This window comes from Entelurus aequoreus, linkage group LG15, assembly GCF_033978785.1.
Source record: "Entelurus aequoreus isolate RoL-2023_Sb linkage group LG15, RoL_Eaeq_v1.1, whole genome shotgun sequence".
NCBI lineage: Eukaryota > Metazoa > Chordata > Actinopteri > Syngnathiformes > Syngnathidae > Entelurus > Entelurus aequoreus.
The window spans coordinates 33,336,921-33,359,730 of record NC_084745.1 but is presented as its reverse complement, the minus strand read 5'-3'; the positions used below and the strand labels follow the sequence as shown (position 1 = coordinate 33,359,730).

General features: G+C 37.9%; 1 protein-coding gene across 1 annotated transcript in view; it reads left to right on the top strand.

Annotated features, from left to right (window-relative positions):
- The window catches only part of zgc:101569 (uncharacterized protein LOC449822 homolog), a 45,390-nt gene extending 23,103 nt beyond the window's left edge, over positions 1-22,287 (top strand). Inside the window, exons 4-7 of the mRNA XM_062022041.1 lie at positions 2,025-2,169; positions 17,204-17,353; positions 17,828-17,943; positions 18,385-22,287. Coding sequence (XP_061878025.1) covers positions 2,025-2,169; positions 17,204-17,353; positions 17,828-17,943; positions 18,385-18,492 — 519 coding nt within the window. The 3' untranslated portion in view covers positions 18,493-22,287. The remainder of the gene's footprint in view (positions 1-2,024; positions 2,170-17,203; positions 17,354-17,827; positions 17,944-18,384) is intronic.
- The last annotated feature ends 523 nt before the right edge of the window (positions 22,288-22,810 follow it).

Here is a 22,810-nt window from a genome sequence, read left to right as displayed (position 1 = left end):
TTGAATGAAATTATCTCCAAATCCAAGTTTACGTAATGTGCAAAACATAAATGACCAGTTTATGCGGTCGAAGGCCTTCTCCGCATCAACAGTACATACTGCCGTGGGATAAGGGAGACTTCTAGCATAGTAAATAACATTAAACAATTTCCTTGTATTGTCTGAAGATTGTCGACCTTCCATGAAGCCAGTTTGGTCAGTATGAATTAATTTTCCTATTACATTTGATAATCGTGTGGCTAAGATTTTTGCCAAGATTCAAAAGGATTCTCCATTCATTCAATACATAGGATTTCAGCAGGATCTACCCCAGTCTGCTGACATGCAAGCAGAGTAGTAGATTTTTGTAAAAAGCTTTTATAATTGTAAAGGACAACGTTTTATCAACGGATTGCAATAATGTAAATTGGTTTTAACTATTAAATGAACCAAAAATATAACTTATTTTATCTTTGTGAAAATATTGGACACAGTGTGTTGTCAAGCTTATGAGATGCGATGCAAGTGTAAGCCACTGTGACACTATTGTTCTTTTTTTAATTTTTATAAATGTCTAATGATAATGTCAATGAGGGATTTTTAATCACTGCTATGTTGAAATTGTAATTAATATTGATACTGTTGTTGATAATATTCATTTTTGTTTCACTACTTTTGGTTTGTTCTGTCGTGTTTGTGTCTCCTCTCAATTGCTCTGTTTATTGCAGTTCTGAGTGTTGCTGGGTCGGATTTGGTTTTGGAATTGGATTGCATTGTTATGGTATTGCTGTGTATTGTTTTGTTGTATTTATTAATTTAAAAAAAATAATACAAATGTTTTAATAAATAATAAAAATAAAAATGAGAATCGATTCTGAATCGCACAATGTGAGAATTGCACACCCTTAATATATATATATATATATATATATATATATATATATATATATATATATATATATATATATATATATATATATATATATATATATAGTACAAACCCAAAACCAGTGAAGTTGGCACGTAGTGTAAATCGTAAATAAAAACAGAATACAATGATTTGCAAATCCTTTTCAACCTATATTCAATTGAATACACTGCAAAGACAAGATACTTAACGTTCAAACTGGAAAACTTAATTTTTTGCAAATATTAGCTCATTTGGAATTTAATGCCTGCAACATGTTTAAAAAAAGCTGTCACAAGTGGCAATAAAGACTGAGAAAGTTGAGGAATGCTTATCAAACTTTTATTTGGAACATCCCACAGGTGAACGGGCTAATTGGGAACAGGTTGGTGTCATGATTGGGTATAAAAGCAGCTTCCATGAAATGCTCAGTCATTCACAAACAAGGATGGGGCGAGGGTCACCACTTTGTGAACAAATGCGTGAGCAAATTGTCGAACAGTTTAAGAACAACACTTTTCAATAGGGATGTCCGATAATGGCTTCTTGCCGATATCCGATATTCCGATATCGTCCAACTCTTTAATTACCAATACCGATATCAACCGATACCGATATATACAGTCGTGGAATTAACACATTCTTATGCCTAATTTGCACAACCAGGTATGGTGAAGATAAGGTCCTTTTTAAAAATAAAATAAAATAAGATAAATAAATTAAAAACATTTTCTTGAATAAAAAAGAAAGTAAAACAATATAAAAACAGTTACATAGAAACTAGTAATTAATGAAAATGAGTAAAATGAACTGTTAAAGGTTAGTACAATTAGTGGACCTAGGGCCTATTTAGAAACATGGGATTGAAAATACAATTTTCAATGTGATTTATAATTTTTGTCAAAAGGAATAAGTGTCACTTTTTGTGTAGCGTTGCCAGGGAGATGACAATAGTAATCTGTTTTTAAACGGAATATATTATCTTAATTGACTTATATTCATTCAAAATAGGTTTAAAATAAACTGAATGGCATAAAACATCTCAAGCATCTTTTAAGGGTTAAACAAAGAATCACTTATTGTAAAATACACAAAACTGAATTTTGTTATGATGTACTAATCCGGTTTTTTGCTGCAGGGTCCCTCCCGTTTGGAGTTGTCTAAGCCGTTGATCGCAGCAGTCAGTGGTTTTGCCGTGGCTGGAGGACTGGAACTGTCCCTGCTGGCCGACCTCAGGGTGATGGAGGAAAACGCTGTCATGGGGGTTTTCTGCCGCAGGTTTGGTATGTCTCATTTAATTTATACTGCTCTGCCAACACACAGAAGTCTCTTTGATGTGCTCACAAATGATCAGACATCACATAAATCCTTAACTTTACCTACCATATTGCTACAATAATAACAATTTCAAAAAGTAAAATCCACTTACAGTGCATAAAAACTGATTCTGATTAACATCGTAAAAGTCGTCATTAGCTGCTCCTCACGAAGCAGACGGCGAGAGAAGGAATCAGAGGGAGCGGGAATAGGGGCTGTGTGTGTGTGCACTTGAAAGAGGCGACACTGAACGAGTCCTCTACTTCGCTGTGAAATAAGTCGGCTTTAGCATTTTTTTCCAGGAAAGTCCATTCTCATCATAATTTTTAAAAAAAAAGCCGACCGATAATGTTCATCAGTGAAACAGTTGGAATTGAGTCTGGCAGAGTTTTAAAAGGTTCAAACTATCAGAAGATGAAATAAATATCAAAATCAATTACAGGATGTTATTGATGTAATTTACTAATTTTCCTCACTGATGTACTAACGTGGTTTATTCTGTACATATAGCATTACTTACACTGAGTTTATTAATCACACATGAAGTTAGAATAGGAATACATATTATTTAAGCATATTTATGTGCGCCAGTGATACAATAAGTACAACACGAAATGTAGACATAAGCATTTTTTGAGGTAAAAATGTCATATGTTACATTACCAAAATCTTTGACGATCTAAGGCATGAACATAACAACCTACATTTTGTATACTATCACTAATAAGCAACGTATGTAGTGTCCAAACACGGAAGTGTTGGCTCTATCTTAACACGGCACATAGCTGCGCCCCCTCTGAAGTCATGCACGCTCTTGCCGGCAGGGGATACTAAGAATTGCTATTGAGACACCCAGTGAACACATTTAGAACAGCAGTTTCTTTCATTCAAAATGATATCTCGTTTTTATACTTAACAAACACATCTTGCGGGCTGGATAAAATGGTTAAAAAAGTCAGCGGGTTATACTGTACTTTTGACACCCTTGTTCTACAGTATTTCTTTCTGTTTAGAGCTTTAAACCGGAAGAACAAGTGCCGTTCCGTCTTCTAGTCGTCATAGCATTTCTACTCGTACGGTTTCTTCATTCATCACTCCAAGCAATGTTTGTAAATTTTACAATATAACTAAAACTATTCATACTTACCAGTCTCATGTGTGATGTTTGTAGGATTGTTTTCATGCATATATGTACGTGCTATCGTAATTAATCAAGCTTGTGTCATTAGCATTAGCTAATATGTTGACATGTTTACAAGTGTCTGTGTTAGTATAGTAATGGCATTCTGTTTGTACTGTTCCAGTTTCGTAAATAACACAACGTCACTGTGGACTTACTGAGTTTGTTTAGCTGATTGGAGAGCTAGCTTCCGCAGCTAGTGGGTCCATGAAGATGACTTCTGTTTTGTTTGATCAGCCGTTTTAGTGCTGTGTTACAAGCACTGTTTGGAAACAATTAAGGTATGTAAATACAAATTTACAAAAATATTTCTGTGTACATAAATCCTTTCACAACGTTTATATTTGCGACTTATAGTCCGGTGCGGCTAATATATGGGAACTTTTTTTTCCTTCTAAAATTTGGTGGGTGTGGCTTATAGCGGTGCATATGGTAGTCCGGAAAATACAATTAAAATAATCAATTTGTAAATCTGACACCAGCTATAATGAATAATTCCATCCATCCATTTTTTATCGCTTGTCCCTTTTGGGGTACGGGGCGGTGGGGGGGAGCGGGAGTCTATTTCAGCTGCACTTGGGCAGAAGGCAGGGTACACACTGGACAAGTCGCCACTTAATCGCAGGGCCAACACAAATAGACAACCATTCACATTCACACTACGCTATTTCTGATTACTATTATAATCATAGCTGAAGACTTCAAAAGCTGTGTTCTTCTTCTCACAGGCGGTGCCATTGTTGCCCTAGTATACAATTGCCAGGAAGTCCACATTGTTTGTATTTTTCAGCTGGGTTGCTTTATCACCTCTGTCCCGTCTTGTCTGTTTGCTTGTCGCCGACCGTGACCTCTTGATAAGTAGAAGAGGAAGCTGCCGAATGCCAGCATTCTACTGCAAGGCCAAACAAGAGCTTGCATCTTATTTATGTGGCCCAATTTTTTCATAAACATTTTGTAGATATTTTTATAAAATTATCTGCTGTGACTGCGTCGGCTCCTGTTAAGCTGTTACAGCATCTCTCATACGGCTGACATCTTACGAGAGTACTTAAAATATGAGCAGGGTGTGTATAAATATAACAGTTGTACTATAATTTTACTGGCAGCACTGGATTTAGAGTGTAAACATGAAGGGGTTATCGGCACCAGGCCTATAATTTGACAGGGGAGCATTCTGGCGTGCCCTCGTCTGTCCTTCTGTTAATTCCCATTCTACAGAAGCACTTGTCATTCATTTGCAACAACATCACAACCAACACTTATTGATGGGAAAGTCTTTAATTCAGCAGTTTTAATAACAAACTCATGTATTGTTAACACTACTTTATACGTACAGCTCCCACGTCTGTAGCTGACTGATATTTGGCTTTGTTTTAAGATGTGGAGCAAAGCCTGCTTTGTTTTAATGTCATCTGTTTTGGTTGAATATCTCTGGAGAACTGGTCCGGTCCGGGAGGTTGGGCAATCTCTTCACAACCTCATCCGGGGTGCCGTCAGGACCCAAAAATAGCAGAAAATTGCACTTAAACATTTTGCTGCACAGTGTCTCTGTATTTTTAAGTCGCTTAATAGGAATGGGCATTATGGTCCAAAATGTATATCGCGATATATATTGCCGCTTCCTGCGATAATGATGTACTAGATCACAATATATTATTTAGCATATAAATAATATAACCAATTCAAACAATTTTTTTACACTTTCTTTGTTCTGTGTTTCTGCAATATTTGTAGATTTTATTTCTAATTTTTAATGTATTATCATTTAAATTATCTCTGAAGTATTTAAATTACTAGTCAGTTTAACATGAATGTCACACAATTTCATATGCTTTGGGGTTTGTTTCTTACTAAAATTTGCATGTTTTCAGACTTTTAAGTACCGGATTGGGCACTGTTTAAGCACTGTCACCGTTTTTAAAGTACCACTTTGGTACTAGTATCGGTTAAAGTGTAACAATACCCATTCCTATTCATGACATGGTCACTAATTTATGGGTGTGATATTAACTCTACCGTTGTGGTGTCATATTTGGTTAGGACAAATCTATTTGTCAAATCCACCATTGTTTGACTGTTTCTTACTTCCAGGAGTGCACAAACTACAGTCACATCTACATTTGAAGAAATACATATAAATTAGTTATCGGGTATTGGTCTTGAGAAGCAGAAAGTTATTGGTATCGACTTGGGGAAACAAAATTGTGCATCCCTACTTACAAAGGCTTCCAAAGTGGCTGCTGACGTATGTGGTAACAAATTGCGTCATATCCAGTTGTATTGTTTTCTCTAAATTATTAAACTACCGGTACTTGCTAATTTACTTTTAATATCTGGTTACTTTCTGTTGTAACATGTTTCTATCTACACTTCTGTTAGAATGTAATAAACACTTATTCTTCTGTTGTTTGGATACTTTACATGCGTTTTGGGCGATACTACAAATTTGGGTATCGATCCAATACCAACTTACACTGGCAGTCTTGGTCTTTTCAATGCTGATATTGAGGCATCAAATTTTCAACATCATTGAATTATTACATTTTTGATCTTAATTATAATCAGACAGAAACACAGGATGGCCTTGTAACAATATCAATTTAAATAATTAAATTTCCTTTGATTACATACAATACAATACAATAACTATTCGTCTGTCCATCCATTTTCTACCGCTTGTCCCTCTGAGTTGCGGGGGTGGCTGCAACCTATCTCAGCTGCACTCGGGCGGAAGGCGGGGTACACCCTGGACAAGTCGCCACCTCATTGCAGTGCCAACACAGATAGACAACATTCACACTCACATTCACACTCTAGGGCCAATTTTAGTGTTGCCAATCAACTTATCCCCAGGAGCATGTCTTTTGGAGGTGGGAGGAAGCCCACGCAGACATGGGGAGAACATGCAAACTCCACACAGAAAGACCCCCAGCCCGGGGATCGAACCCAGGACCTTCCTATTGTGAAGCACACTCACTAACCCCTATTCCACCTGCACAATAACTAAACAAAAGCAAAAATTAGTTATTGGCTCAGATGAAATTCTTTGGATAAAGTCCTATGTACAGGGACATAATTCCTATGTTTATAAGCGATAATAATTTTTTTTTACTGTGATAATAAAAACATATGGATCTAATCACTGTAGTGTTGACTATATACTAATACTTGGTATCATTGACTGTTGATATTTGTATCGATCCGCCCACCCCTTTTTACGTTGAAGAGCTCTAGCTTAGCGGTTAGCATGGCTTATTGTGTCCTCTTAGGGTGTGTAGTGTAGCATGTTCAGCTATTCCTTGTCCTTCAGTGATAATGTTACTTGAAATAATGTATTTGCTGTCAAGGCGGTGACAATTTGTGACTAATTAGGAGTGACATTGCACTTAGGAGGTACATTAGCCTCTAGCTTTCAGATTTGTGGGACACAGCTAGAATGTGTCAACATACATTATCATGAAATAACGATAGTGTTAAATACTCTATCGTCGGCCAAATATATATTTTTTATTATATATCGTCTATATAGTGCAACTGTATCACACCAACTGCACTTTTCGTGTTCAGCAGGTAGAGCAAATCTCGCAAACCCTCATTGGGGGCCCCAGCAGGACCCAAAAATGTCTGAAAATTGCACTTTTTCAAACATTTTTGTTTGTAGGTCCAGACTTGTTGCGAAATGTCATTTTCATGTCCTTTCAACTGCACTTTTCAGAGAAGTCCTGTCCGAACCCAATAATGGCAGAAAACGCAACTATTTTGTGGAGTCAATTTTCAGAATGTTTTCAAGTGTGGATTTTTCAATCCGGGTGCACAGCAGTGGTTTTTTGGTAGCTGAAAAAGATCGAATACATACCTTTAAACGTGTTACCCCCTAAATGAAAGCAAACCAAACTTCTCTGCTCATTTACATCAAACATAATGCTCTGCTGTTATTTAAAGACCCAGCATTTCCTTATGATCACTCCTTTTTAATAGTTGTTACCGTTTTTGGGTCGGCCACAGATGGCAGCAGCTAGAGGGAATCCCTGATTTAAAAAAAAATAAAAATAAAAATTGTCGGCCTCACTCTGATGTGGCTTGATGGTGACCACAAGGATCCGACAGCTTTCTGGCATGTGATTGGCCGGGCCCGGCTTGCGGCTTCATCTCTTGGGGCCCCTTCGCTTCGCCGAGGAGGAAATGAGAAGGTTGCGTCACAGTAGTCTGGTGGTAGTGTCCCGCCGCTTGCTCGCTGGAATAAAAAACCACCATGCATGCTCGCCTGATTTCTGCAGCTATTTCAGTGATTCCAACCAGCGGAAAAGGAACTCAAAATGCACAATAATAGCTCAAGGCAAAAATGAGGGTGTTACTTGAGGTCTGCTGCACTGTCCTTGTCGTGTGACACTAGCTGACCTACCCGCTCATACTCTTTTTCAATGTTTGCCAGAGAAGAAGCCACGTGAAGATTCTCCATCCAAAGCTGACGTAACTTCAGGCTAGTCGGAACATGTGCTGTGTGTTTTTGAAATGACGTGACATAGTCCAGTGATCGCATGTCACTTCAAAACCAGCACTTGTTTTTGAACTTTGAAAGGACAGGAAGTGCGAGAAGCATGAAATTGATAAAAAACATTTTCCTGTTAACAAATAAATCCACTTGTCCCCATGGAAATGCAGTTGCAGGCTGTCAAGTATATTCCAAAGCAACAGGAGGCGCTATATCCTCTTACTTTGATAACATTTCTTGCTCAGGTAAAAGCGGAAAAAGAAAGTCATTCCAGAGAAAAGATAGCAAATAGGCAACTACTTGAAAAGCAGTTTGAGAGCTCACAACTGTAAAAAAATAAATAAATAAAAAGTCCTCAATCCAGATCGGCCCCAAAATGTAATCACTAGTTCCTTATCCCACTTCTGACATTTCATGAAAGTTTCATCAACATTCTTCCATAACTTTTGGAGCTACAGTAGGTAAAGTTGTATTTTTGCCTCATTCTTCAATTTAAGCGTGAGTGAAGAATGCACTACCGACCTTATAAGCCCTGATAAAGAGAAAGAGATGATACAGCATTATATGCTCTCAGATGCTACCTGGGGATTGTTTATGCACACTGCAGATAGTCCCGGGTAGTCCTACTCTTTAATGCTTCAGTCCCACGCAGGATTCTCACAGGAATGAGGCGAAAATACAACCTTACCTACTGTATCTATAGCAGAATGAAATCAACTTTTGTCTCTGAGTGGAGGCTGTGCTGCTAGCACACACACACACACACACACACACACACACACACACACACACACACACACACACGCACGCACGCACGCACGCACGCACGCACGCACGCACGCACGCACGCACGCACGCACGCACACACACACACACACACACACACACACACACACACACACACACACACACACACACACACACACACACACACACACACATATGCACACAGTTTCTCATAGTCCTCCTTTTCGGACATGCTGTAATGAAAAAACTGGAACTACATTGTAATTGTGTTGTATGCATGTTCCAAATAAACTGAGACTGACTGATAGATAAATTAAGGATTGTAACGTAAACTTAAGGTAATGTAGTAGAAATGATCTGCATTGGCCCACAGTGTACCTTATCCCATTTTGGACATTTCCTGAAAGATTTTAAAAAATCCTTCAACCTTTTGAGTTATTTTGCAAACTAACAATGACATAATCTCCTGGTGGAGGTGTCAAGTTAAGGCAAGTAGGAATCATCCATCCATCCATTTTCTACTGCTTGTCCCTATCGGGGTCACGGGCGAATGGAGCCTATAAGTTATTTTATTTAGAAAAAAAGAACACCACTAAAAATATAAATGAATAAAATAGTTGTGTTTTACATTTCGTCAAAATGATCAGGTTTAAAAAAAATAAAAAATTAGAAGCATTTATCGTCAGTACGTATATACCACACCTTCTTAAAGCCCCTCTGTCCCTTTTTTTCTAATTTGGCTATGTATTTTCTATGTATTATTTATACAGTATGTACAAGAAGAGTGTGGACGTTAATGAAGAACAACTTGCTTGATTTCAATAGTTCATGTTGGTGTGTAATTGTATATTTAAAAAAAAAACTTGCCTATCCCTGGTGTCAGCTCATCATATAGTCAACTATTGGTGAGATTATCATCTGCAGAGCAACTGACAATTCTTACTTGATTTCAAAGTCACCAGATTGAAGGCCCGTTCCTTTTTTTTTTTTTAATGAATGCTTCCGGCCATTTAGTCTGGAGTTGTCCGGAAATTGCTAATCCACATCAAACGTTAATCGCATTACCCTCATGGTAGAGGGGGATTTTGACTTTGATGTGGTTAGGGATGCCAGCAGCACCAGCAGCAATGTAGAATACCTCTGTGTGTCCGGTTTCACACCATGTACCGTACTACAGTCTGTAATTCTTAGGTGCAGTGTGGTCTCCAATGGAGGGTCCCAAAAACTACATACAGTAGCTCCAACCCACCCAGGTACTGCTACTGTAAATGATAATGACAGTAATCATTATGAACACTAGAGCCACAATACAATACTACAGTGCATGCATTGATATACTTTAGAGTGGTTATTACACAAAATTTATAGCAGTATAGATTTACTATTCACTGAAATAACTGGCAACACAAAACAGTGCAGCTCACAGTGAAACTGTGTCCTTGGTGTGAATATTTAGTGTGAGCACCGTTTTTAACGTGCACTGCTTAATCCTGGAATTCACCAGAGCTGCACAGATTGTTACTTGAATCCTCTTCCACTCGTCCATGATGATTGCGCACCTCCTTCCTTCCTTCCTTTTTAAAATGTCACATTACACGTTGAATTCATGTTTCTAATCAGTGAACCGCCGCTCACTATTGGTAGCAGCGCTTGTGCAGCCATGATGCAACAACCACCATCCTTGACTGTAGGTGGGACACAATTATCTTCACATCTGTTGACAGATATTTGGACAATATAGACCAAGTGAATTATTTTCTGTAGATAATAAATCTATTATGATGTAATATTCATAAAAATCTATTCACGCAAACTCTTTTTAAACTCTTAATCTTCTTGTTAAGCGCGGTTCCATCTAGACTTAAAGTTTACTAAGCACTTGTTTCTTGGTGTTGTTTAAAGCTATCTTAGCGGTTCGCTTAGCTATTAGCATGCCTGCTCCTTATTTGCTCTCGGTGTGTAGCATCTTCCAGTACTTAATAATGATATTTAAGATTAGGGCTTATTTTAATAATCGATTAGCCAACAATTATCTTAACGATTAGTCGACTAATTTGATAATAAAGCGTACACATTTAATGGCTATAGTTTTTCCATCGACTTCTAAATACATTTTAAGCATGTGCTGCTCATTCAGCTGTGACAAAAATTTAAAATGACTAACAAAATGTTGTCTCTTTAAAAGAAAGGAAAGGCAAAGTTTCTAAAAAAACAATAATTAAATTAAAATAGCAGCAATGAAAACAATGGTATATTGACTATTGATTAACTCTTGGCAGTTTTAACACTCTAGACCAGTGGTCTCCAACCTTTTTTGCACCACGGACCGGTTTAATATAGGCATTATTTTCAGGGACCGGCTTTCCACTTGTGTCAGATAAATACAGCAAAAATAAAGGCATGAAAAATACAACTCACTATAACGCTGAATTAGTGGGAGCAGTGGGCGTGTTTCTTTTCAATGAAATGCAGATGGAAATCAGCCTTTGGCTACAATCTGTCACATTTATATTTTATATGTTCATTGATGTGCATTGTATCATGTCACAAAGTTATGACAAATATAACAAATTACAACTTCGTATCAGTTTTATTGTACATCTGTAAAGAAGCTTGTTGGTGTGTCTAGTGGGACAGGCGAAAGTTAAGTTGCAGAAAATGCAGTCGTTTATAAATGATTTAATGTTTCCCTGCGGCCCGGTAGCAAATGCGTCACGAACCGGTACCGGTCCCCGGACCAGTGGTTGGGGACCACTGATGTAGACTATTTGTGTAGAATTCTATCCATCCATCCATTTTCTACCGCTTATGATTAATTCTTAAAATATTGGCTATTTAATCGATTGTATGTTTAATCTTAAGATACCTCCACATTGGTCTCTCTCTCTCTCTCTCTGTCTGTCTGCCTGTCTGCCTGTCTGCCTGCCTGTCTGTCTGTCTGTCTGTCTGTCTGTCTGTCTGTCTGTCTGTCTGTGTGCAGACATTTGTTACTTTAAATAGTATTTGAATTGATGTCGACGTTTTTGCTGGCTGACTTTGGCTGAAATTATAGTTAGTTGTTATTCTTCACACAACTTTGTCTCACTTGTTCGCTAGCAAACAAGGTAGAGGTTACAGTAGTCTTACTGGGGTTGAGACCGCATCCTCCCTCCAAATGTCCGACATCTTGTCTCCACTTTAAATGCTCGCGCATCACAGATGTACTGCCTTAAAAACAGGGTCCGCTTTGCAAAATGAGCAAGGTATTCATATTTTTAACAAGAATAAGAGGAAATATCCTCAAACTTGGCATGTTATCACTGCCGATGTTTTTGCAAATGAGTGGCCCGAAAAAAACGTGTGACGACGTCGCGACTATTGTGGACAAATATAATTGTCAGCGACAAAGTTTATTGTCTACTATCGTCGACAATGTTGACTAATCGTTGCAGCCCTATTTAAGATACTAAGAAATGCTGTTTATTTGCTGTAATGGAGGTGAATATTATTAGCTTAGGGGAGTGGCTCCACACTGTATGGCGACACATAATTTAATTGTATTTAATAAAAATGAATATTGTCCGCCATTTAACGACAAGGGAACGGCGTTAAATTGCGGATAAATCCCTAAAAAAATGCTTGCTGAAATGTGAGGATGGATTCTAATTCAACTATTTATAAAGCAATTTAAAACATCCACAGTGCACCAAAGTGTTGTAGTTTACCACCCTCACTGTGGTGGACAAAAGAGCACGCATTTAAGTGCATTCCTGCAAAGAGGACACATCAGAGACCAGGCCTATCAGTGAGAAAGAAAGCTGTTTTTTGAAGGACCGCGGAGGGGTGGAGGTGCCGTGGATGTTGAAGAGGGATCCTTCCGGTTGCTGATAGCGATGGTGCCAACAGCAGCACCAAAAACAGACGCACTAGAGCTGACTGCTTTATCTCTCTCACTGCTGTTTCCTTCCTGCCTGCTTGTCTCTCCTCTTTGAATCAAGGAGAAGATGGGGGATATACCCTTTGCACTCAACGCTGTCGTCTGTGAGCACAAGCAAACATTGACTCCATTTAACATGCACACAAATAATCCAACCATGTCAAATGTAAAATTATTGTGATGGACACGGTGTACTATAAAGCAATACTTAAAACTATTTTTTAAATAGCCGCTAATGACACTGCTTATGGTGTGAATAGTAGAATCGTGACAAGTCTCTTAACGTCTCCAGCAAGGATTGGCGATGCATTTTAAAACGGATGATCTCAATAGGATTAGGAGCAGGATGAAGCCTCTAAGAATGGAAAAATTTGAGTGTAACCCGTTGTAATTGTTACCTAAATGGAACATCTGAGATGGAAGCAGTAGGATTCTGAAAATGTATTCAAAATACATTGGTACCTCAGTTTTTGCTAGTAATAAGTTCCGACAGAGAACGAATCATACACAATTAGAAGCAGTTTTCCCCATTAGAAATTATGCAAATTAGGGTTGTGCTATATAGATGATATAAATAATATGAATTTGGATTTATTATATCATGATAATGCATGACACATTCTAGCTGTTTCCCGCAAATCTAACAAGGACAAGAGAACGACCTCATCCTCAAGGCACTGTAGTGTCCTCAATCGGAGCTATTGTCCCTCCACAGTGCAAAGCCACCTCCATGGTGGAAAATAAACTAAGTGTCTTACAGGTAACATTATCACTGGGGGACAAGGACTAGCTTAACATGCTACACTACACACCATAGAAGGATACAATAAGCCATGCTAACCGCTAAACTAGAGCTTTTGAATATAAACATAGGTGGGCAGATTAATACAAACCGCTACAGTAACAATACCAAGTATAGTATCCGTATTTGGTCGATGCCGCAGTGATTAGATGGATATTTGTTTATCACAAAATCTGTGATCATTTTTGTTATTGTTTACAAACTCAGGAAATAAGTTCCTGGACACAGGAGGACTTTAACTGCAAAAAACAGAGGATTCACAAATAAAGAGCCAATAGTAGGAAATTATTTTAATATTCAATTGATATTGTTACACCGTCATTCTGTAATAGCAGGATGATTTATAATGTTGATCAAAATGTAATCTTTAAATGATCTTGAAAATTGGAAGTATAAACATTGGTATGGCCGTTACTGCCTCTGAAACTACTTGGTATTGGATCCATTCACAAATGTATAGTATAATCCAAAACTAATGTAAAGTATCCAAACAGAAGAATACATGTTTTTACATTTTAATAGACGTTTACATGGAACCATATTAACAACAGAAACTAACCAGATATTAACAGTAAATTAGCAAGTAGATTCATTATAGTTTTGAGAAAATACAACTGAAAATGATGCAATATGTTGCTGCATATGTCAGCAGCTAAATTAGAAGCCTTTGTAACCTGTTTTGAAATGCTTCTATCATTTATATGCTAAGTAATACATCATGATATATCGTTATCACAGGAGGCTGCAATATATATAGCGATATAGATTTCATGCCGTATTGCCCATACCTAATGCAAATCCAATGAATCTACTCCAGATACCCCCAAATAGCACAAAACACATTGGTGTAGAACAGGGCTTACCAACCTTTTTGAAACCAAGAGCTACTTCTTGGGTACTGATTAATGCGAAGGGCTACCATTTTGATACACACTTAAATAAATTGCCAGAAATAGCCAATTTGCTAAATTTACCTTTAACTCTATATTATTATTAATAATTAATGATATTTATCTTTGTGGAAACACTGATCATCTTAATGATTTCTCACAATAAATATATATAGAAACAGATAAATATCAATATGCAACACTTTATTTTTATATTTTCTCTAAGTGCACATTTTTCAAATTGAACATTTTCAAGTGATCACTTCTAAGACAGTCTTGTGAAATCACAATATCCAATTTTAACTAGCTAGCCACTAACATTTTTTAACAAATCATGAATTACGTTGCACCATGTTTGTACAAATAATAACTCATGTAAAATACAAAAGTCAAATCTCAAATTTTTAAATAAATCCTGTCACACTTTGAACTGGACACCAAATGTGTTATCTGTTTCTTTGTCAGTTAATGAAGACCAAGTCTTTAAAATATTTTCTTGGATTTTCAAATTCTATTTGAGTTTTGTCTCTCTTACAATTAAAAATGTCAAGCAAAGCGAGACCAGCTTGCTAGTAAATAAATACAATTTAAAAAAATAGAGGCAGCTCACTGGTAAGTGCTGCTATTTGAGCTATTTTTAGAACAGGCCAGCGGGCTACTCATCTGGTCCTTACGAGCTACCTGGTGCCCGCGGGCACCGCGTTGGTGACCCCTGGTGTAGAACATAATTGTAGTTTTATATCCAGAAAACAAGGTGAAATATATACATTACTTAAATGAATAATTGTACATCACTTTTCCCTTAATTAGAGACTATTATTGGCAATGAGCTGAGATGGGAGGGGAAAGCCACATAGATGACCCCTTTGTGCTTTGCTACAAGCTTTTTTTTTTTTTAATTCAATATCGTTTCTCACCTTCTTTATTAGTGATGCAACTTGCAACTTTCTTTGGCCCAGTAGTAGCTTATTTAGCATCCATACTCAATTGAAATAGTACAGAGACTGACTGTGTGCCAAAAACACAATCAATTTAGATCTGAATCATGATTATTACGATCCTGAATCGATTCAAAATCTTCAAGAATTGATTTTTAAAAAGCCATACAGTATATGCCGGGAGCCAAGAGGAGCTTTTGTAACCTGTTTTGAAAAGGAAAGGTTTCATTATAATTGATCTCCTAAATACCATATTGCGGGAATCATTTTGAATTAATTCTTAATGGAATCGTCACCTAAAGAATCAGAATCAAAATGAATTGTGAGTTGAAAGATTCCCATCCGTAGAGACTAAAAGTCACTAGCACATGTGGTTCTTTTGTTTGGGCACTTGATTCTGCGGAATGTTTTGCAGGCCATCTGCCTAGTTTGTTACACACAATATTTGGCCGTACGAAAACCGAGATGGTAAACCAAAACTGTTAATTTTCGTTACAGTGAAGAAACATAATAAAAGTGCTTAGCTTCTATGTAAACAGCTTTAATGATTTTTCTAATGAAACACAAACTGCTGCTGGCAGGTAATTCCCCAATGAATACAGTTTTCAAGTAAACAGTAATGTGTTTTGCTTGGGAAATCGGATTGTGTCTGTACCGTATCGAAAAATGTGATGTACTAGAAGGACTTGCTTTCTGACTTGTATGAATGGGATCACAGTGTTTGGCCACAGAATGACATAGAAGGGGGAGGGCAGCGTGATGATTTGCGGTTATGAAAACACGCCTGACACATGTGCTCTCAATAAGCGGTGACTCTTAGGAACTTGGGGATTGTTGTATGAAAGTGTGTGTGTGCGTGTTCTCGTGCCACTTCCAGCTGGTGCTCTTTAGATATTGGGCTGCATGCCAAAATTGGAGCACACCTTGCAGTGCAACCCTTGTTTCAGTCTTTTTTGCAAAATGTGTCCATGGCGGAAGGAAAGCAGAGACGCAGTTAAGGAAAGGAGCGCAATCGTTCTCAAATGTTGTTCCCCCGACAGCAGTAAGCTCAATTACTAGCAGCAGTATATTATATGATTAAGTCTTTGGAAGCTGTGCCTTTTTCCCACCATTGACTGTGAACACAATGCTCTGGTGCAGCAGCCCACAATTCATTTTCACCTTCTAGTAACACTTTGTCTTCATATTGTAACCCTTTATGAGCCATTATTGGTATTTTTTCAGTGAGTTATTTTATGTTCAGGGACTTTTATAAGGTTAGGTTTAGGCATATAAGTTTTATAAAATCACATACAGTATTTGTTTACTTGCCATGGAAAAAAATGTATTCTGTATTTTTCCCCCTTAATTACATTGCGTCTTCCATTGGAGATGATAGCATGCAAACGGGCCAAATAGGACACAATCAAAAAAATATAGTTACTTAAATGGGCCATGTATTAATTATAATTGAAATTAAATAAGAGTTATTAAATGTGTCAATTTATTTAATCATTTAATTAATTATTGATTTAACTATTTGACGATTTAAATATTTCACGATTTAATTGATTATTTCAGGATTTAATGAATTAATAACACATTAGTAATTATTTTAAGATTGATTCATTGCATTTTTTCCCATTTGGCCCTTGTAAGCGCTTTATTAATTTATTTTATCTGTGTGTTTATATGTATTTATTCCAGTTATGAGTAATTCCACATTTAAATAATTATTAGAAATTGTATTTATTTATTTTTGTCCCATTTGGCCTAACATAGGATCAAAACCACAACCATAATTCCTAATTGTGCAGGTATTTTTTTGCCTAAAAACCCCCAGTTATAAAAGTGTAAAAAATAAGTCACCTTGTGATAGACTCATTGATAACGATGCAAGACGCCTCGCCTAATGAATTCATGCGGCTTGCATTTTTGCCTTTTTAGTCATTAGAATAAACCAAAGAACAATGACAAAACATTTTTCTGTGCCTCTTTTGAGGCATATGAATTCCACAAATGTGTATGACTTATGTGATATATCTTGCTTTTCCAGGAGTTCCACTGATCGACGGAGGTACCGTGAGACTCCCGCGGCTCATTGGTCTGTCCAGGGCTCTGGACCTGATTCTGACCGGGCGGCCTATCGGAGCACAGGAAGCGCTGGCGTATGGGCTGGCTAACAGGGTTGTCCCTGATGGCCAAGGTAGGCACTTTTCACTTTTTATCCTCTGTATCCAATTCTGCTGCTTTTAAGGATCTTCTGCAAAAATGTAAGTCAGAAATCCTATTATCTGTTCTTTTTAAAGACATACTGCAAAAATGCTAGTCAAAGATCCTTTACAGACAAGAGTGCTATAATCTGCTCCAAAAACGTTAGTTGCTCCAACCTCTGAAGTGAGTTTGCGTGGATGTGATGACATTCGCGGCTTGTTGAAGAGCTGGAAAGTAGTGTTTCTCATGGAGGTCATCAAAGTGGACTATGGTGGACTCCATAGTACTCAAGAGCATGTCTTTCTTGTGGCCGCAGTGGCTTGGCTTAAAGCTCACAGAGATTCTCTGGGGAATTTTATTTGATTTTTTTTTACTCCGGTGGTGGTTGGTTGGTGTCTATTTCCTGTATTATGAATGGCTACATCGGCTACACACATCCTTTACATCCTCTGCGTCGCAACCACAGGATTACAGGCGGCCCTGCAGCTTGCCGAGCAGATTAGCTCCTTCCCGCAGCAGTGCATGAGATCTGACCGCTCCTCGGCCATCTACAGCTGCTACGACGCACCCTCCTTCACGCAGGTATGCCTCATTTGCATATTTTAAACCTGCTACCTTTGTCGTCATGTGTATGCTGTATACCATCCTATATTGTCATTTATTTCACATTGGCTTAACTAAATAGGTGGCTCTGGACACAGTGAAACCATGTGACGTGTCCCGGCCAATAGCAACATAACAGAACTTCAAAAATACAAATGAAATATGTAGAATTATCTGCTTAGATTGTTTAAGAAGACATGGTAGACACTGTATAGGCACTATATGTTGGTCAAATAATATAATACAGTACAGTAGTATTAATCGTACTTGGGGCTGATAAAGAAAATGTCTAAAAGTACATATATATAAGAATTATAATGAATATATATCTAATATAGTACTATTTTGGAAAACATTTTACAATATGATTTAATGATGTTGAGTTGTTTGAGTTTATTCTTTTTGTTTGCATCCACCAAGGCCATGCAGTATGAAATGGACCACGGAGCGCCAGTCATTTTGTCTGAAGCCATCGCTGGGGCAGCTAAATTCACTACCGGAGCTGGAAGAGGAGGGACATTTTCATAATCTTATTTATTTTATTATGTGACACACAAATCACCTAATCAGTATCAGAAAGCTTACCCTTGATTTTCACAGGATTCTGCTCGGGAAATGCCTGTATATGCTTCTTAAATTTTGGACCTTCAGATTTTGCATGTTCTCCATTCGTGTCAACGTGTTGAAATTACGTCTGAAAATCTTTGACAAGTTGACTTCATGTCCGTCTCCGCCCATTAAAATGTGTTAAATAGTGTTAAATACAACCCGCATTGAAGACGGACAATTTTATATGGAAAATAAACCAAATAATTGATTTTGTTTGTGCATGACTTCCTGTCCAACACAAGCAGATTTTAGCTAAATTAAACCACCGTGTTGAAGGGTGACCGTCAAAAATAGAATCCCTGCATATATTTAGTACAGCGACATGGCAGTGACGTTCCGCAGGTGGTGGAAATGGTCACATTAGGTTTGGATGATATGGACCAAAACTAATACTGTGGTATTTTTAGTCCAAATGGTGGTATACGGTATATACCTGTACCTTAAAAAAAATTGTTTAAGGGTGCCTAAGTGTTTTACGGCTGGATGACCAGTGTTGAGAGTACTCAGATGATTTTTGTTGAAAGTAGTAATGTGTTGTTTATTCTTAGAGTAATTTGCTAGCCGTTACTATGTCCAAGCAGTTTTCGTTCATTTGGTTCATTAACGTTAGGTTTATAGCATCACGCTTGTGCGCGGGGATAGATGGAGCTTCTACTCGTTCACTGCGGTGTAAGCAGCTGGCTGTTAAGTTTGAAACTAATTTTTAGCCACCCAGCCGAGTCCGCCGCCATGGCAATGCCATTTCCCAGCCAATTCGCATCCTGTGGAAATCGGGGGTTAGTCTAGGCCAGGCTATAGTATTCATTAGAATGCCCTAATTTGTCATCATTACTGTATTGACCCAAATATAAGACAACAGTAATGGTCAATGTGAATGACTGCTCTGACTTGTTCAGGCAGAAATCTTGGTTGGTTTGCGTATGCCCTTTAAATCTCTAGACCCCGAAGATAAGACAATTTGACATCTTTCAGTTTTCTAGGGAAAATACTGTATACTGTTTTATATTTAGGTCAACAGTGACTTTCTGTACTAGTAATATGCCAATGTTAAAGGGGAACCGCACTTATTTAAATTTATTTTGCCTATCGTTCACGATCACTATGAAAGACATGACAACGGATGGATAAAAAAAAAGGATTCTAAATAATAAATAAATGTAAATAAAAGTCCGCTTACAGCCAATGGGAGCTCCACTATTCCGCCCATAAAATCTGACAAACATTCAGAAAGCGCCAACAATACTCAATTTACATTTCGTGACTTAAATATTAAAGGCCTACTGAAACCCACTACTACCGACCACGCAGTCTGATAGTTTATATATCAATGATGAAATCTTAACATTGCAACACATGCCAATACGGCCGGGTTAACTCATAAAGTGCAATTTTAAATTTCCCGCTAAACTTCCGGTTGAAAACGTCTTTGTATGATGACATATGCGAGTGACGTCACTAATTAAACAGAAGTATTGGTACACCTTAGAATCCAATACAAAAAAGCTCTGTTTTCATCTCAAAATTCCACAGTATTCTGGACATCTGTGTTGGTGAATCTTTTGCAATTTGTTTAATGAACAATGAAGACTGCAAAGAAGAAAGTTGTAGGTGGGATCGGTGTATTAGCGGCTGGCTGTAGCAACACAACCAGGAGGACTTTGAATTGGATAGCAGACGCGGTAGCCGACGCTAGCCGCCGACCGCACGGATGATCGGGTGAAGTCCTTCGTCCTTCCGTCAATCGCTGGAACGCAGGTGAGCACGGTTGTTGATGAGCAGATGAGGGGTGTCTGGCGTAGGTGGAGCGCTAATGTTTTTATCATAGCTCTGTGAGGTCCGGTTGCTAAGTTAGGCTTTAATGGCGTCGTTAGCAACAGCATTGTTAATATTCGCCAAGCTGGAAAGCATTAACCGTGTATTTACATGTCCAGGGTTTAATAGTATTGTTGATTTTTTGTCTATTTTTCCAGTCAGGGGTTTATTTCGTCTGTTCATATCTGCATTTCAGCCCGATGCTATCACGTTAGCTCTGTAGCTAAAGTGTTTCGCCGATGTATTGTCGTGGAGATAAAAGTCACTGTGAATGTCCATTTCGCGTTCTCGACTCTCATTTTCAAGAGGATATAGTATCCGAGGTGGTTTAAAATACAAATCCGTGATCCACAATAGAAAAAGGAGAAAGTGTGGAATCCAATGAACCCTTGTACCTAAGTTACGGTCAGAGCGAAAAAAGATACATCCTGCACTAGTCCTTCACTCTCACTTTCCTCATCCACGAGTCTTTCATCCTCGCTCAAATTAATGGGGTAATCGTCGCTTTCTCGGTCCGAATCTCTCTCGCTGCTGGTGGAAACAATAGGGAAATGTGAGCAGCACTCCAGCTTGTGACGTCACGCTACTTCCGGTAGGGGCAAGGCTTTTTTTTATCAGCGACCAAAAGTTGCGATCTTTATCGTCGTTGTTCTCTACTAAATCCTTTCAGCAAAAATATGGCAATATCGCGAAATGATCAAGTATGACACATAGAATGGATCTGCTATCCCCGTTTAAATAAAAAAAATTCATTTCAGTAGGCCTTTAACCAAGTATTAGTGATATTATTATTGTAAATGCTAAGGCAGACAAACTATTCAGAGCGGCGTCGTGATCACTTCCGGGTGTTTCTATGTTTACATCATCGAATCGTTTGCTGTTTCCTCGTTTCCTTGGCTCTCTGTAAGTTTATTCTAGATCATAAATCATGAAACTCACCTGGAAAGTAGATAGCTGAAGATATAAACCGACAAATTGGGACACTTTGATAGCCATTTAGGACCTGGAACTGGCGAGGACGACACGAAAAGCACTTGTTCCCCCACCCCATTTCTTCGCAAGGATTATGAGACTTTCTTTGTGAATATATGAACATCCCACCAGTCAGCATCCTAATGACGGCAGACCTTGCATGGTAAGTTATGTTTTATTACGTTTGTTGGCTCTCCTAAAGTCTGCAGGGAGCAGAAATCAGTGATGGAAAAAAAGCAAACGTCATGATGCGTTTTTGTATGCTTAAAATGATCAGAATACGTAAATATTAAATGTTATTATAAATATGCCCATTACTACATTCATACATACTTACATCATGTATACAAAACTCTAATGGAGGTGTTTGGATGTTTTTTTAGTGCTCTACGAGCAGAATTGAACAAAAAAAAAAAATAGAAGAAAAAAAGAATTGAACGGCTCCCATAGGCTCCATTGTAAGCTGACTTTTGATCGCTTTTATTTAATATTTAGAATGCATTAAAAATACATCCGTCGTCATGTCTTTCATAATGATTGTGAACGATAGGCAAAATTCCCCAAAAAGTGCAGTTCCCATTTAATGTGCCAAAGGGTGAAAAAGAAACTTTAATTTAAACTGCTGCTGTCAAACGATTCTTTCGAGTTATCAGACTTTTGAGTTTTGTTTAATCATAGAGGCTTCCCCACTAAATTGTAACTTTTTATTTTTTACTAGAGGGGGCAGAAGAGGAGGTGGGACTACATCAATTTTAATAACTCACTGACCTCAAATGACGTTTCTTTTAACAACACTTACACATCATTTGAAAAGCACGCCTTTGTTTTTAGCAGCCCCGCCATTCTGTCTTTAACTGTTTATAGACCCCCCCGACACTCAAGCTCTCTTATCAGGGAATTTTCTGAACTTTTAGGGTTTATCCACACCTCCTATAACAGGATTTTAATAAATGGTGATTTTAATTTACATGTTGATGACTCAGATCTGATATCCAGAGAGTTTTTAAACGTTCTCTTTGATTTTAAGCAGCCCGTCACACAGCCGACTCACAACAGGGGACACACCCTGGACCTGGTCATAAGCCATGGCCTGTCCATTGGCATGTCCTCTGTTGTTGACCTGGCTGTGTCAGACCACTATTGTGTGTTTTTTTTTAAATATCCCCAGTCTTAAACAGCAGGGGCCCCCGGTGAAAACAGTGAGGAAACGCTACCTAACTTCTGAAGTGGCTGCAAATTTTATTCAGATTTTACAGAGCGCTCTCGCTGAAATTTTACCTGCATCATGCGACGTATGCTTGGATGATTTTAACAGTTAACTAAAATCTACTCTGGACTCAGTAGCTCCACTTTTAAAATATCAATCAAATAGGGCTGCAACAACTAATCGATTAAATCGATTAAAATCGATTATAAAAATAGTTGGCGATTAATTTAGTCATCGATTCGTTGG